General features: G+C 44.1%; 1 protein-coding gene across 4 annotated transcripts in view; it reads left to right on the top strand.

Annotated features, from left to right (window-relative positions):
• LOC137652797 (nicotinamide riboside kinase 1-like) overlaps positions 1-19652 on the top strand; it is a 166547-nt gene that overhangs the window by 76372 nt on the left and 70523 nt on the right. For all 4 annotated transcript variants that reach the window (XM_068386211.1, XM_068386206.1, XM_068386221.1 and 1 more), the window contains exon 2: positions 11558-11709. Coding sequence is in view for 2 of the 4 variants with exons in the window: in XM_068386221.1 (XP_068242322.1) it covers positions 11558-11709 (152 nt within the window). In the remaining 2 variants the exon portion in view is untranslated. The remainder of the gene's footprint in view (positions 1-11557; positions 11710-19652) is intronic.

Below are 19652 nucleotides of genomic sequence, written 5' to 3'. Positions count from 1 at the left end.
TTTTTTTTGTTTAAAATTTACATTTACGTACGTAAAACAATCTCTCTCTCTCTCTCTCTCTCTCTCTCTCTCTCTCTCTCTCTCTCTCTCTCTCTCTCTCTCTCTCTCTCTCTCTCTCTCTCTCTCGTAAATTGATTTTTTGTTTAAAATTTACATTTACTGTACGTACGTAAAACAATCTCTCTCTCTCTCTCTCTCTCTCTCTCTCTCTCTCTCTCTCTCTCTCTCTCTCTCTCTCTCTCTCTCGTAAATTGTTTTCCTGCTTTGCTACGTACAATACTGTATGTGCTGTACAGTACTGTATGATTTTATATAGATACGGTAAATTATATTTGTAAGGTAACCTATTTTGTAAATGCTTTTACTGTAAATACTGTACTGTATCATTATTTATCACTATCATCATGCGCGTTAAATGCCTTGTTTGTTCTGAGTGTGGTTGTTTACTGAGCGTACAGTACTTTATGACGCCGTCGTTTCAGGCGGCGTCATAAAGAAAAACATTTCATTTGGAAGTCCTAAGAAAAATACGTAAACTAAAACATTGGTAATAAAAAAATCAACATACAGTACTGTATAATCAATATAATCGATGCAAAAACTAACCTATACATATATGTGTACACTAAATGAGTTTGTTTCTTCATTATGATCAGAGATGAACGTAAACAAAACATTGGTTGCCATTTTTTATCGTGCTTTTTAGGTGTTTAGGAAACGCATGATATAAAATCGCCTTTAATATTTGTGCCTGTTTTAGTTTAGGGTGCTGTAGTACATGCATTAAGTGTTCTGTACATTAAAGGGTGGTTTGTTAACAGTACTACGTACAAGGGAAGGTTTTAAAAGTCCGAATATACATGTTAAATAAATAGGTAAATATGATGTCACTACTTCGCGGATTTTCACCTATCGCGGCCGCGTCTGGAACCTATCTACCGCGATAAATGAGGGTTCACTGTACCTAGGCATGGTCATAGACACCAATCTCCACAAAGCCTTCCCATCAGACGACAGGATAGCAAGGCTGAGGAAGGTCGCGAGGCCTTTCCTCAATCAAGAAGAACTCCCAGCCCAAACGTGGTTACGTCTCCTCAGCCACCTCTTGTCCCTGGCCCGTCTCGTTCCCAACGGTCGCCTCAAAATGAGATCTCTGCAGTGGCGACTCGAGTCCCGGTGGAATCGAGGACACGATTCCCCGGACACTTTGGTCCCTGTGGGTCATGCGGAACAGACAGACCTCCCTTGGTGGGTAGCAGACGAGAACCTACGAAAGGGAGTGGATCTTCTCGTCCTTCCCCCGAATTTGATGTTGTTCTCGGACGCATCAAAGAAAGGGTGGGGAGCCCATGTTCTGAACCACAGGACCTCAGGCCTGTGGTCAGAATCAGAAAAGTACCTTCACATATACCTGCTAGAAATGAAGGCCGTGTTCCTGCACTTCAGAAGTTCTACCAAGTCCTGGCAGGCCACTCTGTGGTGGTGATGAGCGACAACACCACGGTGGTGGCTTATATCAACAAGCAGGGAGGTACCTTTTCAGAACAGCTATCCCATCTTGCAGTAGAGATTCTGAGATGGTCCGAAGTCCACTCGATCACACTAGCGGTTCACTTCATTTCAGGCAAAAGGAATGTGCTCGCCGACAGTCTGAGCAGAACGACGCAGATAGTGAGTACGGTGTGGTCTTTGGATCCTCAAGTAGCCAACAAAGTCCTGACTTTGTGGGGTTCCCCGACGGTGGATCTGTTCGCTACAGCGCTGAACTTCAAGCTCCCGCTGTACTGCTCCCCAATCCCGGACCCCAAGGCTCTCTGGCAGGATGCCTTCCAACAACGGTGGGACAACATCGATTTGTATGCCTTTCCCCCGTTCTGTCTGATGAGGAGGGTGCTCAACAAGACCAGAATATCGGTCAATCTATCAATGACTCTGATAGCTCCGCTATAGCATCATGCAGAATGGTTCCCAGACCTTCTGAAACTCCTCATGGAGGTTCCGAGAGAACTCCCTCCACGTCACGAGCTACTCAAACAACCACACGCCAACATCTTCCACAAAGCTGTAGCATCGCTTCGACTTCACGCCTGGAGACCATCCAGCATCTTCTCACGGAGAGATCATTTTCGCAACAAGTTGCGAACAGGATGTCTGGACACCTGCGCAAGTCATCCGCATGGGTCTACCAGGCAAAGTGGCGAGTCTTCTGTGGTTGGTGTCTTGGAAGGGGTATCTCTCCACTCGATGCCACTATTCCAGCAATAGCGAAGTTTCTCGTGTATTTGCGGGATTAAATGCGCCTTTCAGTCTCGGCAGTGAAAGGCTATCGCTCAGCCTTAAGTCTTGCCTTCAGGCTTAAAGGAGTGGACATTTCTTCCTCGCTGGAACTTTCCCTTCTCATACGAAGTTATGAACTTACCTGCCCTCAGTCGGAAGTGAGACCTCCTCCGTGGAACGTGGTTCAAGTTCTCTGAAGAGACCTCCCTACGAACCATTACGCCAGGCTTCAGATCGCCACCCTACCTGGAAGACGGTTTTCCTGCTAGCGTTGGCGTCAGCCAAGCGAGTCAGTGAATTGCTTGGTCTCTCGTACGACATCGCCCATTCAAGGGGATGGGGGGAGGTAACGTTCAGAATCGTCCCTGAGTTTGTTGCCAAGACTCAGAATCCGGGAGTGCCGGACCCTAGGTTCGACTCTTTCCAGGTTTCGAGTCTTCGTTCTGTAACAGATGACCCAGTTCATCTCCTACTGTGCCCAGTGAGGAGTCTGAGGTTGTATCTTAAAAGAACAGCTGCAGTTCGTCCCCAGGTGCAAGCCTTGTTTGTGAGCACTTTGAAAACGAAGAGGAGGGTCACCAGGAATACTATCACGGCCTGGATTCGCAAGGTAAATACACCTGGCCTTGAATCCTGACCCTTCTCCGGCACGTCGCCCTAGAGAGCATGATGTCGGGCATAGCTATGTCCCTGGCCTTCAAGAAAAATTATTTAGTGACGCAGGTCCTTCAAGCTGGGGTGTCGAAGCGTCAGACCACCTTTACGGCCCACTACCTGCAAGACGTGACACACGGGAGGCTCGATACGTTCTCTATCGGCCCTGTGGTGGCTGCACAACAGCTGGTCTAACCTCAGGCTCCTTAATGGACAAGTAGCAGAAGGTTGAGGGCATTGTTACCTGGTTTTAGTCTGCGTGAATGAAAAGATCTGTATGGCCTTTATTCTTTTCTTCCTCCTCTCCTCCCTTGGAGAAAGCAGCATCCTGGGTTCTCTGCACAGCTGACCTCGAACCACTGCAGGTAAACCATGCTCCCTTGCGTTCCTAGTATTAAGTGTAATACTGTCATGTCCCCATACCCTGACGAGGTGGTATTGGGAGAGTTTTAGCCTAGATTTCCATCTGAAGAACTCCAGGTCAACTTCCTAGGACGAGTCACTTCTTCACCTTCACACACAGCTTATGTAGGCCGCAGCAGTTTCACAGCATGCTAGCGAGGAGCAGGGACTCCTTATTTCTTGAGTACTTACACACTCGAATATGGAGTCCCCGGGCAAAGCCATAGCCAGTATGGCAGGGACGTACCTCCCTTCCTAAGGGTTGAGTCACCCCATGTAAATAGCGTGGTTTGTATTTCAGTCACGGAACAAATGACAAATTCGTAGATAATTTGTATTTTTCCTAACTATACAAACCTTAGCTATTTACACATATTTGCCCGCCAGCCCTGTCCCCCGGGATAAGTCCTACCTCTAAGCAAAGTGAAGCAATCACCGGTGTGTGTGGGGTGGGGGGGTAGCTAGCTACCCCTCCCTACCCCCCGCTAACTAGCGGTGGGGTAGTAAACCCTCGTTAAAATTCTTATGGCTCGTCATTCAGCTATGCCGAAGTAATTACCCCATGTAAATAGCTAAGGTTTGTATAGTTAGGAAAAATACAAATTATCTACGAATTTGTCATTTTCTCCCGTTCCTGCTCAACCAACGAGGGAGAAACTAAGTCCAACAGTCTCTCCTGCTAGTGTTGCTCTCCCTCGGGGGAGTTTCACTTACAGAGACTCCTCTTCGGAGGACTGTAGAAGGTCAGCTTGCTGATCCAACGGCCCCCAGAGAGCGTATCTGTCGCAAGGCTTGCCTTCCTCTTCACCAAAGAGGCCTTCCTTCACCTGCGGTGAAGAGGCGCCTCTTTGGTTCATCATCTTTGTTGCAGTCCTCCCACAGAGGAGCCTCGTCAGCGTTCACCGACTGTTCGTGCTATGGTCCTGGACCTCGCAGCGGATCGTTCGCGATCCCTTTCGGTGGAAGGTCGTCCTTTCAAAGGACACTTCGCCCTTCCACCCGACAGACCTGCTGATCTGCCGTCGCCGTTCCTGAGAGCTGATGCGCGCTACGCGCCTACGAAACCTGACTTGCATGCTCGTCAGGCATCGAACCCTATTACGGGGCATCAAGGGTGTATGCGCCATCGCGCGCATACGTCCCTTATGCGCCATGCTTATGATGGGCATGCGCTCCAACGTTCTGCCCGCCAGGCTTTGTCTGAGGTAGCGCGCCAGCGCTCACCTGCTCGTCAGTGCGCCACTGCGCGCCATCAACCTCTTACGCGTCATCGCTCTCCAACTCGTCAGCGCTCTCCTGCGTGCCAGTGCTCTCCCGCACGCCAGCGCACACTCACAGCGATCTCTCCTGCGCGCCACGATCTTCGGATCTGGGCGCTGTCGGGAAGTCAAAGAAGACTTCTCCTACGCGCCAGCGCTCGTCAACGCGCTAACTGCGGTCTCCAGCGTGCCAGCGCTCGCCATCGTGCAGTCACCCTTTCGCTCCCACGAGGGTATGCGTGCGCGCCCTGTGCGCCCGCGTCCATCCTCTCTTGCAGTTGTGTGCCACCATACTGACGCGCACAGGCTCCAACTGCGCGCCCGCGCGCCAGGGGTATATCTCCTGCACGCGCGCGCCCTACGACATCTACTGGGGCGCGCGAACTCACGCCCGCATGTCCAACAATCTGATCCTGCGCGCCCACAAGCGCGCGATCATTCGCCCGTGCTCGCAATCAGTCTCCTGCGCGCCCTCCTGTGTGCCCACAGTCTCCCGCGTGCGCTCCTACGTGCCATCACTCTCCTGCGTGCCCATGTGCGCCCTTGTAATCGCCTGTGCGTGCACGCGCCAGCAGTCTCCCACGCGCGACCCCTGGTATTCTCCATCGCGCGAGCACCATTACGCGCCCTCGCGCGCGCGGGGCTGCTGGACAACGCACGGCAAGGTTGCCATCGCCGCATTCCCCTCCCCGCAAGCGCATAACAGCGCGCATTGCGGCGGAAGGGAAACATCCAGAAAGGTCCAGGATCCCTTTTTCTTCTTTTCATGTGAACCCCCCTATGGAAACTCCTCCCAGGGATCCGTCGATCCCTGCTCCTCCAGAGGGAGTGTCTGACAGCGCGGCTGTCAGTCAACAACCATGGTTCGGTGCGCTAATCAGAGCAGTTGCGCAGGCTTTCAAGCCTGTTCTCTCTGAGTTAGGTCACAGATCCTTGGCTGTTTCTACCCCTCTAAAGAGAAAAAGAGATGTTCCGGACGTGTTGACTTCTCCGAGAGCTAAGTTGACTCCTCGCAAGCCTTCGAGGCAGCTGCCGGGTAGGGGCTGAAAGGAACTTGCCACCGTCTATGTTAGAGTCCTACATCCTTCCCAGGAAGGAGTCGAAGGACTCGAAGATGGTACCAAAATCCTCGACAAGACTTAGGATGGAGCCAGCTAGCCACTCGGAGAACGTCCCCGAATCTCCCCAAGAAGAGCCTTTGGGGACAGGAGACTTCGCTGCAAGTCCAACATCCGGATGAGATCTACAAGAGTCAGAGCATGCATTTTGGCAGGTTCTGACTCTTATGAGGGCTCTCAATGGGTTTGCCGACCCAGAGATCCCCCCTCGCGAGGGCAAAGACACGGTTTTGGACCGCGTATTTGGCACTCAAAAACCTTCTAAGACCAGTGCGGCCCTGCCCTGGTCTCAGGGGGATAAGAGTACCAGGGACAAGATCGCTGTTCAGCTTTCTGAGTTGTCCTCCTCCAACCGTTCCAGTGCCGGCAACAAGCTTCTCCCACCACCTCGTGTACAGCAAAGGAGGTACTTCGAGATCTTGGAGGAGCCTTGTTTAGCTCTTCCTCTCCACCATTCGTTGGAAGAGCTTACCAGGGGAGTCTGTCTTGAGAGACTCTCCAACCGGCAGGTCTCGTTCTCGGCAACCGAGATCCTTAACCAGGAGAAGGTTGCGAAGTGTGCTATGCAAGCCACTTCGTGGCTGGATATCTGGTTAGGGACCGTAGGTATACTGATGCGCTCTGAGGACTTCTCCAAAGAACGTACCAGGAAAGCTATGGAGACGTTCCTCCTCTCAGGCACTCGCACGATTGAGTTTCTGGCCCACCAAGTCTCAAACTTGTGGGCAAACACCATCCTGAAATGTCGGGATGCGGTGGCTGAGAGGTTCCATCAGAAGGTCCCTAGCACCGAGATAAATAGGCTCAGGCATTCTTCCTTTAGACGGAACGAACTTGTTTGAGTCTAAGGATGTGTAACAGGCCGCTGAGAGGTGGAGGAAATCCCACCAAGACTCCCTCCTTCATAGGGCTTTGACATCTAAGCCCTATAAGCCTCCAGCACCCCAGCAGTCCCGTCCGACCAAGACCACAAAACCAACGGCAGCAGCGAAGACAGTGGTGTCTAAGCCCTTTCTTGTTAAGGACAGGAAAGGCAAAAAGTCCTCCAGAGGAGGTAAGAATCCTAGAGGGAGCAGCCGAGGCCGCAAACGCTAGGATTGGCAGTCCCCCTGCATGTCCACCAGTTGGGGGATGCCTACAAAGTTGCGCAGACAGGTGGCAGCAACTCGGGGCCGATTCCTGGACGATTTCCGTAATCAATCAGGGATATCGCGTCCCGTTCACAACATCTCTACCTCCCCTGACGACGAATCCAATGTCATTGAGCTCCCTTGCCATGGGATCAGCAAGGGGGCAAGCCCTTCGGGCAGAAGTCCAGACCTTGTTGAAGAAGGGCGCTCTCCAAGAGGTCGTCGATGGGTCCCCAGGCTTCCTCAGTCAACTCTTTCTTGTAAAGAAGGCGTCTGGAGGCTGGAGACCAGTCATCGACCTCTCAGCTCTGAACAAGTTTGTCAAACAAACTCCGTTCAGCATGGAGACCGCAGACACGGTCAGACTAGCAGTGAGACCGCAAAACTTCATGTGTACACTGGATCTGAAGGACGTATACATCCAGATCCCAGTCCATCCGTCTTCAAGGAAGTACTTAAAATTCAGCCTAGACAACAAGGAGTACCAGTTCAAGGTGCTTTGTTTCGGTCTCCACAGCACCACAGGTTTTCACCAGAGTGTTCACCCTAATGTCTTCGTGGGCACACAGGATCGGCATCCGTCTCCTCCGTTATCTGGACGACTGGCTGATCCTAGCAGACTCGGTGTCATCCCTTCTTCAACACCGGGACAAACTTCTGGGACTTTGCCAGGATCTGGGGATCATGGTAAATCTCGAGAAGTCCTCTCTGGTTCCCACTCAAAGACTGGTATATCTAGGCATGGTTATAGACACCAATCTCCACAAAGCCTTCCCATCAGACGACAGGATAGCTAGGCTGAGGAAGGTCGCAAGCCCTTTTCTCAGACGAGAAGAACTTCCAGCCCAATTGTGGTTACGTCTCCTCGGTCACCTTTCATCATTGGCTCGTCTAGTTCCCAACGGTCGCCTCAGGATGAGATCTCTGCAATGGCGACTCAAGTCCCGGTGGAATCAAGGTTACGATTCCCCGGACGTCCTGATCCCTATGGGACCTGCAGAACGGACGGACCTTCAGTGGTGGGTGACAGACGAGAACCTACGAAGAGGAGTGGATCTTCTCGTCCTCCCCCCGGATTTGATGCTGTTTTCGTACGCCTCAAAGAAAGGGTGGGGGGCCCACGTACTGCACCACACGATCTCAGGCCTGTGGTCAGAATCAGAAAAGTGCCTCTATATAAATCTTCTAAGAGATGAAGGCCGTCTTTCTGGCCCTTCAACAGTTCCAACAATACCTGGTGGGTCACTCTGTGGTGGTGATGAGCGACAACACCACAGTAGTGGCTTGCATCAACAAGCAGGGAGATACCTTTTCGAAGCAACTATCCCATCTTGCAGTAGAGATACTGAGATGGGCCGAAGTCCACTCGATTCCGCTATCGGCATGTTTCATTCCAGGCAAAAGTAATGTGCTCGCCGACAATCTGAGCAGAGCGTCTCAGATAGTGAGTACCGAGTGGTCTTTTGATCATCTAGTAGCCAACAAAGTCCTGACTTTGTGGGGTTCTCCGACTGTGGATCTGTTTGCAACAGCTCTGAACTTCAAGCTTCCGCTGTACTGCTCCCCAGTCCCAGACCCCAAGGCTCTCTGGCAAGATGCTTCCCAACAACGGTGGGACAACATCGACGTTTACGCCTTTCCCCCGTTCTGTCTGATGAGGAGGGTGCTCAACAAGACCAGAACATCGGTCAATCTTTCGATAACCCTCATAGCTCCGTTATGGCATCACGCGGAATGGTTTTCGGACCTTCTGCAACTCCTAACGGAGCTACCTAGAGAGCTCCCTCCACGGCACAATCTACTCCGACAACCACATGCCAACATCTTCCACAAAGCCGTAGCTTCGCTACGACTTCATGCCTGGAGACTATCCAGCATCTCCTCGCTGAGAGAGGATTTTCGCAACAAGTTGCGGAAAGGATGTCTGGACATCTGCGAAAGTCATCAGCAGCTGTCTACCTGGCAAAGTGGAAAGTCTTCTGTGGTTGGTTTCGTGGAAGGGGTATATCTCCACTTGATGCCACTATTCCAACAATAGCGGAGTTCCTCGTGTTTTTGCGTGAAGAAATGCGCCTTTCAGTCTCTGCAGTGAAAGGCTATCGTTCAGCCTTAAGTCTAGCTTTCAGGCTGAAAGGAATGAACGTTTCTTCTTCGCTGGAACTTTCCCTACTCATACGAAGTTATGAACTTACCTGCCCTCAGTCGGAAGTGAGACCTCCTCCATGGAACGTGGTTCGAGTTCTCAGGTCTCTTAAGAGACCTCCCTATGAACCATTATGCCAGGCTTCAGATCGCCACCTAACCTGGAAGACGGTGTTCCTACTAGTTTTGGCTTCGGCCAAGCGTGTTAGCGAACTTCATGATCTCTCGTATGACATCGCCCATTCAAATGGATGGGGGGAGGTAATGTTCAGATTCGTCCCTGAGTTTATTGCGAAGACTCAGAATCCGGGAGTAGCGGATCCTCGGTTCGACTCCTTCCGGATTTCTAGTCTCCGTTCTGTAACAGATGACCCAGACCATCTCCTACTATGCCCAGTAAGGAGTTTGAGGCTATATCTTAAAAGAACAGCTGCAGTTCGTCCTTATGTGCCAGCTTTATTTGTTAGCACAGGATGGACTAAGAGGAGAGTCACTAGGAACACCATCTCTGCATGGATTCGTTGGGTGATTCATCTGGCCCTGAATCCTGATCCTCCTCTGTCACGTCGCCCTAGAGCTCATGATGTCAGGGGCGTAGCTACGTCCCTGGCCTTCAAAAAGAATTTTTCAGTGACGCAGGTCCTTCAAGCTGGGGTGTGGAAGTGTCAGACAACCTTTACAGACCACTACCTGCAAGACGTGACCCACAGGAGGCTCGATACGTTCTCTATCGGCCCTGTGTTGGCTGCACAACAGCTGGTTTAAAACCTCAAGCTCCTTATTGGACAAGTAGCAGAATGTTGAGGGCATTGTTACCCGGTTTTAGTCTGCATGAATGAAAAGGTTTGACTGGCCCTTATTCTTTTCTTCATCATCCCCTCTCTTGGGGAAAGCAGCATCTTAGGTTCTCTGTATAGCTGACCTCAAACCACTGCAGGTAAACCATGTTTCCTTGTGTTCCTAGTATTAGGTTAATACTGTCACGTCCCCATACCCTGACGAGGTAGTATTGGGAAAGTCCTAGTCTACAAGTTTCCATCTAAAGAACTTCAGATCAACTTCTTAGGACGAGTCACACTTCGTTATGCCTTCACACACAGCTTGTGTAGGCCGCAGTCCTTGCGTAGCAAGGTTCTTGCGAAGTGCAGGGACTCCTTATTTCTTGGGTGCTGACACACTCAAATAACGAGTCCCCGGGCAAAGCCAAAAAGCCAGTACTGGCTGGGACGTCCACCCTTCCTAATGGGTGAGTCACCCCTATTAAATAGCGTGGTTTGTATGTCAGTTACGGAACAAATGACAAATTCGTAGATAATTTGTATTTTTCCTAACTATACAATACCAGTGGGGATTGCAAGGTGAAACCCCTGCTGGTGTATCACTCCGACATCCCGTCTCCGTCTCCGCTCGAGATTTTGATGGCTTTCACGCAGATCAAGCTGAAGCCGATTATGAAAATTTTGACGATCCTAAGCCTGTTGCTCAATCTGAAGTTGCCGAGATTGTTGCACTCATGAAGTCCATGGGTCTGGAAGTTGATGAGGTCGACATTGACACGCTTATCGAGGAGCATTTATAGGAACTTATGACAGATGACGTGAAGGAGTTGGAGGCCATGTGAGTGAAAGTCGTTCAGGAAGAGTACAGCGGGGGGAGGAGGATGCCCCACTGAAAATGACAGAAATTAAGGAGAGTATATGGCTACATTTAAATAGTAGCTCTCGCAGAAAAGAAACACCCAGAAAAAATTCTCGCAGGTCGCGTGCTTGAATACGGTAATGAAGTTTGTCCGAGTCAATTCAGAAAATTTTAAGAAGCCGGCAGAAACAAGCTTCTTTGGATGAGTATTTTAAAAAGAGGCTTACAGGTGCCAGATAAAAAACGAAATTAAAAGTGGCAGTGATGAAGAAAATACGTAGTGTAATTATATTTAGAAAATATAAAACGTAAAGTAAAAAAAAAAATTACTGTAGTAAAAGAAAAAAAAAGAAATTTTATTCTAAGTTTATCATGAAATTTAGTGATAATAATTTCTGCCATTTGTAAAAGTTTCTTAAAATTTAGTGTTAATGTTTTCTGTCATTTATATACTGTATCTGTTTTGTAAAGTTAAGTGTTTACGTTTTCTGCAATTTGTTAACGTTTTCCGTCATTTCTTGGACATCGCCTCACTCCAAAGGTAAGGTTCCGCATTTTTTTTACTGTATTTTTACTGTTTGTTCTAATTAAACACTTCTTTTACAGGTTACCAATGGTTAATTTATTATTAAATGACCAAAATACATTACTTTCCATACACTTAGTACTGTTTAGTGGTGTGTATCCTTTTTATAATCTTTTAACGTTGTGTTTTTGTAGGGTCTGGAACGAATTAGGCTATTTACTTGTAAAAGAGTACTCACATGATGAAAAAGTCACTTTATGAAAGCCATTATGGAACCAATTAATTTTGTGTTGTGAGGTATTACAATACAGGTTTGAATTGTTAGAAAAAATACAAATTACTTCCAAATTTGTCATATTACCTTAAAATTTGTGGTGTCGCAAAAAATACATTTTTTACATTTATTTTCAGCTGGAAGTGGAGACCTAAAAAACAAAATTGATCAGCACAAAAAAGACACAAGAGTCAGCACACATCGCCACGGCATTCAGAGAGCAGCTAAGCATAAGAAAAGGGTCCAGCTAGAGAAGAAAGTATTTCGAAATCAACTTGTAGAGAGGAAGGCAAGTTATGTACAGTATTTTTATCATAATCTTTAAAAGGAGCAAAATTATAGAGTAAAAAGGTTCTACCCATTGACTCGGGTATCTTTTTTTAATTAGTAGGCAATGCATTTTTGTTCCTATACAAATACAAGCCATCATTCTTTACCATAAGAGAAGAATAATAGCGAAGGCTGGAATACGGCTGTTAAACTTTTAACGAGGTGTCATCAACTGGTACCACTCTGATGGTCCAGCACTATGCTGCAGTGGAGGGGCTTGAGAGTCTCAATGATGGGCTGGGTGATGGTGGTGGGGTGATTATCCACCCCGGCAGGTTCAACCATACCACTAAGGCCAGTTCTGAGAGACCTGACTAAGATTGGATCTCTATAAGCCTTCTTTATTTCAGTTTTCCTCTTCTTGGTCAATTTGAATTTTGTTAATGACCCATATTAAAACATTGACCAGTTTCTGTATATTCTTCAAATTTAGATGCCATCATCCTCTGGCAGACCCCATTGGGTGTAGACTTATTCTGTTAAGAGTCGGGCTCCAGTGATCTGGTTGTAAGTCATCCCATGGGTGATGCCAGACATTGGAGTCGTTAGTGGGAGGGGTAACTACCCCTATTGACCAGTGTACTCCCACCTAAAGAGGGGCAGCCCCTCCAATAGAAGACTGGTTCCTGCTGAAGCCTCTTCTCATGATGAGCCGCATGGGATAGGAGGACTGGCATCCTCTGATAAGAGGTGGATAACTGGGTTGCTCCGTCTATGGAAACAAACCCTTCTGGTGATGACCTGGAAAATACAAACATAGGCCTCAGTACAGACTACTCGAACTTTGGTTTTAATATATTAATGTTAAAACCTTATTCACATCATGTAAAGAATGATTATAAGAAAACACTTGAGAAGAAGAGAGAGAGAGAGAGAGAGAGAGTTAGAAACGATGACAGGACTGAAAAATATAGAAAAGCAGAAGTATTACCTGGCCACTATGAGGAAGTGAAATATGAAAATTTTGTAAATTTTGTAATTTGAAAATGGAAGACATGAACATGTGAATGTTTTTAAAGCTAATAGGGAAATAGTGAATATATGTGGAGGGCAGCCAAAAATTCTTCCCTAGGGAAATGGAAGTCTTGATAGAGTCACTATCCCCAATACAAAGCGAAAGTTAAAATGAGAAAGAGAGTTGGTAAACAATGTATACCTCTTGCTACTTTGATTGTAACATTTAATTAATTTAGACTACCTAATACAGGGTATTATTAAAGCTGTTTGGCTATCTTTGAACGTGAACCCATCCATCCCTTCAACATTGCTGTTATTGTCAAATGTATGGCCATTTAAGCTAGAAGTGCGAAGAAAAAGTAAATAATAAGCCAGCTGTTCGGGCCTACTGTGGAAAAAATAGTTATGAAGCATTCACAGAAAATCCAAGTTGAATACAGTGTGGGGAAGCTCGCCCAGCTGCATCTAAAAGCTGTGTTAAGTTTATTTATGAGAAATAAATTCAGGCCATTAGGAACATGGAAAGAGTTACTTTTCAAGAGGCTTGTAAAAGAGCTCTTGAAAAGCAGATAAGGCCAGCCCTTTTCACTGGTTTTGAAGAAAAACTTGTCAAAACACGCCAATGAAAATAGTGCCCTCTCTTCCAACATAAAGAAAGATATAAAAGTAGTTAAAGTCCCATTGAAAGTTTATATCCAGTAAGTGTGGAAATATCAAAACAGATACTTAAGGATCTAAAAGATATTCAAAAGCCGTCTACAGTGAGCCCTCGTTTATCGCGGTAGATAGGTTCCAGACCCGACCGCGATAGGTGAAAATCCGCGAAGTAGTGACACCATATTCACGTATTTATTTAACATGTATATTCAGACTTTTAAAACCTTCCCTTGTACGTAGTACTGTTAACAAACTACCCTTTAATGTACAGAACACTTAATGCATGTACTACAGTACCCTAAACTAAAACAGGCACAAATATTAAAGGCGATTTTATATCATGCGTTTCCTAAACACGCCAAAAAGCCCGATAAAAAATGGTAACCAATGTTGTGTTACGTTTATCTCTGATCATAATGAAGAAACAAACGCATTTACACATCTATGTATAGGTTAGTTTTTGCATAGATTATATTGATTATTCAGTACAGTATGTTGATTTTGTTATTACCAATGTTTTACTTAATTTTTCTTAGGACTTCCAAATGAAATGTTTTTCTTTATGACGCCGCCTGAAACGACGGCGTCATAAAGTACGCTTAGTAAACAAACGAAGGCATTTAACGCGCATGATGAAAGTGATAAATAATGATATTACAGTAAAAGCTTTTAGAAAATATGTTATTACAAATATTATTTACCGTATCTATATAAAATCATACATACGTAGCAAAGCATGAAAACAATTTACGAGAGAGAGAGAGAGAGAGAGAGAGAGAGAGAGAGAGAGAGAGAGTTGTTTTATGTACGTAAATGTAAATTTTAAACAAAAAAAAAATAGCCCCATTTCATATAAAATAGGTTTTTACAAATATTTTACTTTATCATATTACAGTAGTCTGTATAATACTGTAAAGTTCAGTACAGTATGTTGTTGTTATAGTCGTGGCGATGAAATTCTCACGAAACAAAAAAGGGATTTTGACGAAGGAAAAATCTATTTCTGGGGAGAGACCTGTGGCGCCCGGTGAAAAGGGTCCTTCTAATATACCTTTTCTGATAAAACCTTCCAATTATACCAGAGAAAGATAAAAGCATGAAATGCAGAGGTTACAACCCTCGCGCGAGCACCTTGTGGGTGTCGTGTATAAAACACGGCATTTGATTACAACAGCTGATTCATTCTCTCTCTCTCTCTCTCTCTCTCTCTCTCTCTCTCTCTCTCTCTCTCTCTCTCTCTCTCTCTCTCGTGTTATACAATACTTACATATAGATGAAGAAACTAAAATTAGTTTTCTTAGTGTCAATTAAATACGAAACGAAAAAATTATGCCGAGTTTACATCCATTTCAATCGTTGCTAAAAATACGGCATCCGATTTCATCAGCAAACCACTATTTTTTGGGAAACATCATTTTATTCTAGAAAATTGCTACTCTTTAAATAGTTAATTGCACATTAAGAAAGCGTGTACTTTTGTTTTTAAATTTCGAGTGTGTTTTAAAAATCGAGTATTGTTGACTTCTTTTTGTTTTACTTTTGGCTGTGATTAGATCAGATGACGTCTAGCTGCCGCTCATGAGAGTGTACGAATACACTAACAAAGTATCGTTTATACCATTTCTTAACTTATTCAAACCGTCTACAGTATACAGTTGATATTACATAAGCACCAATGTGTTATAACCTATCAAATTTTTTTGTTTATTACATTTAAAACAACACACACTCTCTCTCTCTCTCTCTCTCTCTCTCTCTCTCTCTCTCTGTGGGCTACTTTTCACTACCTCCCATTCCTTACCTCTCTCTATCTCTCTAACAAATGATATTTTTGTTGCTCCTCAAAGTTTCATTTATATTGAAAATCAATCATGATTCAATTTTCCTTACTTTCTCCAATCTCGCAACATCGGTCACATCGCGGTATTTTCGAAATTTCCGGAAAATCCGCGATATATGTATATACATGCGTTATGAAAAAAAATCTGCGAAGTGGTGAATCCGCGATGGTCGAACCGCGAAGTAGCGAGGGATCACTGTACTCCCATTCGGAAAAATATTACAAACCTGTCTCAGGCCGTGTCCTTGCCTGATTTGACGGAGGTTCAACTTAAAACCAATTTACCTGGTGCACCTGTAGTGTGAAAGGTGCAAATACCTGGTAGATCACAACCTTTTGATAAAAAGAGAGCGACCTCCATCTCTCTCGCCCCCTTTCCATAAGAAACATTAAAGACATGACTTCAGATAAATCTGATGTCTTGTCTGCTGATGTTTCTGATCAACTAAAAAACAACTTAAACAAATCAGAATTTCAAGTTGATGTCCACCATCCATCTCAACAATTAGATCAAAAGGACATAAAGAAAAAGACAAACAAAACTCAATATATCAAGATCCTCTCTAGAGATACTACCGGGAAATATTGTTAGATCAAAGATTGCTAAATGAGAAGACTTCATCCAAGGTGTCTTTCAAAAAATAAACCATAGTTTTTTTCCTCCTTTCTGCAGTGGAATTGTCAGGGTTTAAGGGCAAAATATGAAGAACTTTTCTGGGCTTAAGCCATGTCGTCCTGATGGAAGCTTCCTATAGACAGCTTTCTAAGGGATATTTGGCTACAGTGATACTCCCAGAGAATTGACCATAGGTCTCCAGAATTCTAACTCCTGGCGCGAGTATCCTTAAAATTTTTCTTAAGGATATCGCATAATATCAGGGGATGTAATCTTGATATGACACATGGTAATCTTCATCCCGAATAGCATTTTCGCTTTGAGGGGGAAGAGTGGCGAAATTGAAGGAGAGCCGTTATCAAGGTTATCCTTCCTCCCCTACTATTATAGGGCTCCAAGATGGCGCTCATTCCTATTTCAGTAGCGCTTTAGCACGGTGTTCTCCCTGCTTATCTAGTGTTTTAGGTCGCTATTCTCGAGGAATTATTATGCATTCTTCAGCCTCTGGAAAGTTGAGTATTTAATCTTTACAGTGTTTAATTTTTAGCTTCCTTCTCACAATGAAATTAGCATAATTTAATGTGTTTATTGGAGCATAACCAGTTACCGGAGGCGCCATTTTGGGCGCTGTCGTTCGTCATGCATGCTTTATTTAGTCAGCTGAACGACATTCCCGGTATTTAGCTTTATTGAATTATAGCTATTTAGGTAAAATTATACTAGTGAAGGTAAGATCATACAAATAATTTTCCTCTTCCTAAATGTGCCGATCGTATACGTTAGAGTCTCGGTGATATAGGTAGCTGAGATCTCGCCCCGCACTAGGCTAACCTAGCCTATGCGCTTTAGTATACTTTCATAAATTCCCGTTTACCCTTGCGTATCGCTTTATTAATTCAACAGGAGATAGTATATCTCCTAGAATTAATTATATAATTTGATATTCTTCGTCTTCGGAGAATTAAGGGTAAACCTTCCTTCCCTCTGAGTGCTGCTAAGCGACAACCCTATCTTGGTCTCGCCATAGAGTAGTACACTCCGGCTTGACTAGGCTAATGTTTCTGTCATCCCCCTTGCCGGTGAGTATCCCGGCTTGCCTTTACGACAGTAACTCAGAGTATTCAGTCTTTGGTGACGGCTTGGCTGCCGGGTGAGTAGTCACTCCCCTGCCGGCTTACAGTTGTAGGGGTAGGAAGCTTAGCTTCCCTAGTCCGCATCTGAAGTGGTAGTACAATGCCGCCATCTTCTCCCCTGCGGTCTAGAAGACAAGTCTTGTTTCGGCAGACCCTAGGCTGAAGAATCGACATTCTTCTGCCGCCCAGGATGGTGCCGATATTGAAACAAGGTTTCAACTGTGTTTGGAAACGGCGGCAATTCTACCGCCTTCTCCCGGCACAACATACAAGACCCTTTCCCTGCCCCTCTCTGTCCTTTAGCGATAGCCTAGCCATCGCATGTCTGTGGCTGGTGTCCTACAATCTCCCCGCTTGCCGGGTAGAACGTGGCGCCGGCAGGGCTCCTACATAGGCAACTTTCCCCTACGGATGCAAGGATTCAAAGGAATATTGTTGAATCCTTTTTAATCTCCTGTACCAAAGGTAGAAATTTGAATTTAAGCCCAGGTCTGTTTTCCGTTAATCCAGTGTTAATAACCTTTTTTCTAACATCTGACTGTTCCGGAATTATTAAGAAATTGACACCTGTTGGATCCCCTTCTCCTGTATAAATACAATGTCTTTGTATATGTATTCTCGTTGTTGAATCTGTTATTGTCCCTAATGAACGAAAGTACTAACTCCAATCAAGTCTTTTAATTTTTCCTTTCGTGGCTATAATACACATAAACATACATACGTACATATATATATATATATATATATATATATATATATATATGTATATATATATATATATATATATATATATATATATATATATATATATATATATGTATATATATATATATATAAATATATATATATATATAATATATATATATATATATATATATATATATATATATATATTATATATATATATATATATATATATATAATATATATATATATATATATATATATATATATATATATATATATATATATATATGTATATATATATATATATTATATATATATATATATATATGTATATATATATTTATATATATATATATATATATATATATATATATATATATATATATATATATATATATTTATTTATTTATATATATATATATATATATATATATATATATATATTATATATATATATATTATATATATATATATATATATATATATATATATATTATATATATATACAGTGATGCCTCAGGATACGAAAGTAATCCGTTCAGGATACGGTTTCGTATCCTGAGTTGCGTTTTACATGTAAATAGCCTAATCCGTTCCAAGCCTTATGAAAAGACACCTTTACTTTCATTAACCCAACCGTTAAAAACAGCTTAATCCATTCCAGAAACCACTATGAGATTATTCAATAATGTAGTTATAGCCTAGTTATCCCCCCCAATCCCTAAGAAACGGTCCGTTTTCTTTACTACTGTATAAAAGTTACGGTACTGTATGTAAAGCATTTGGATCAGTGAAGGTGTATTGTTACCTGTACGTACACCTAAATTAAGGTTACAGTTAATTAGTGTAACAAAAAAGTTGAAACTTACCTTTTCATTGAGACGATGTCCGATAGCGAAGTCGCGGCAGAGGAGGATGGCATAAGGCAGAAAACGTAACAAGTGACAGACTACGTTCAGTAATTTACACACTTAACACATTAACACTTTAACTTTACAAAATAAAAAAATTGCAGAAATAATTAACACTTAACATTACGTATGGAAAACTATAAAATGAAAGAAAAAATTACTTTAACACTTAACGGTAACATAAAACTAAAATTGAATTTTTTTTTTTGCTTTTTTATAACTTTACGTTTTTCATATTTTCTAAATCTCTTCTACTTCTTCATCACTTTCTTTTTTCTGTTTCTTTTCTTTACTTTCCCCTTCTAATTCTTCATCACTTCCTCTTTTCTGTTTCTTTTCTTCACTTTCACCTTCATCTTGGCCTACTAATACCGCTGGCCTCTTTAATAAGAAACTATCCATTGAAGCTTGTTTCTGCCTACTTTTCAACACATTTCTAAAATGCGTTAGGCAAACGTCATTGCAGTGTTGAAGCGCACGGTTGGTATAAACTTTTTCTGGATGTTCCTTTTCGATATAGTCTGCCATTTTATGGAAACATGCGAGAATTTCCTTAATGTCTGCCGTTTTCAAAGGTGTAACATCCTCATCATCACCGCTAGAGAACTGCTCTTGAACAACACTCACTTGCATCGTCTCCAACTCCTTCAGGTCGTCCGTCGTCAACTCCTCGTGGTGCTCCTCGATAAGTTCATCTATATCCTCGGCGCTAACTTCCAGCCCCATGGACGTACCAAGATGTACGATGTCAGCCACCTCAGACTGCTGAATGGGTTCAGGATCGTCAACGATCTCGGCTTCGCCTCCAGGCTTCCCGAACCCCTCGAAGTCTCGTGCAGAGACAGCATCAGGCCACAGCTTCCTCCAAGATGAGTTCAGGGTACGCCTCGAAACTTCCTGCCAAGCGAGATCGATGAGTTTGAGGCATATCATGATATTAAAGTGATCTTTCCAGAATTCACGCAGAGTGAGGTTTGTACTCTCTGTGACTTGGAAACATCTCTGGAAGAGATGCTTCGTGTACAATTTTTTAAAATTTGAAATAACTTGCTGGTCCATGGGCTGGAGGAGAGGGGTGGTGTTAGGCGGTAGATATAGGAC

This window comes from Palaemon carinicauda, chromosome 1 (genome assembly GCF_036898095.1).
Source record: "Palaemon carinicauda isolate YSFRI2023 chromosome 1, ASM3689809v2, whole genome shotgun sequence".
Classification (NCBI taxonomy): Eukaryota; Metazoa; Arthropoda; class Malacostraca; order Decapoda; family Palaemonidae; genus Palaemon; species Palaemon carinicauda.
Note: the sequence above shows the minus strand (reverse complement) of the source record. Positions and strands in the feature narration are given on the sequence as shown.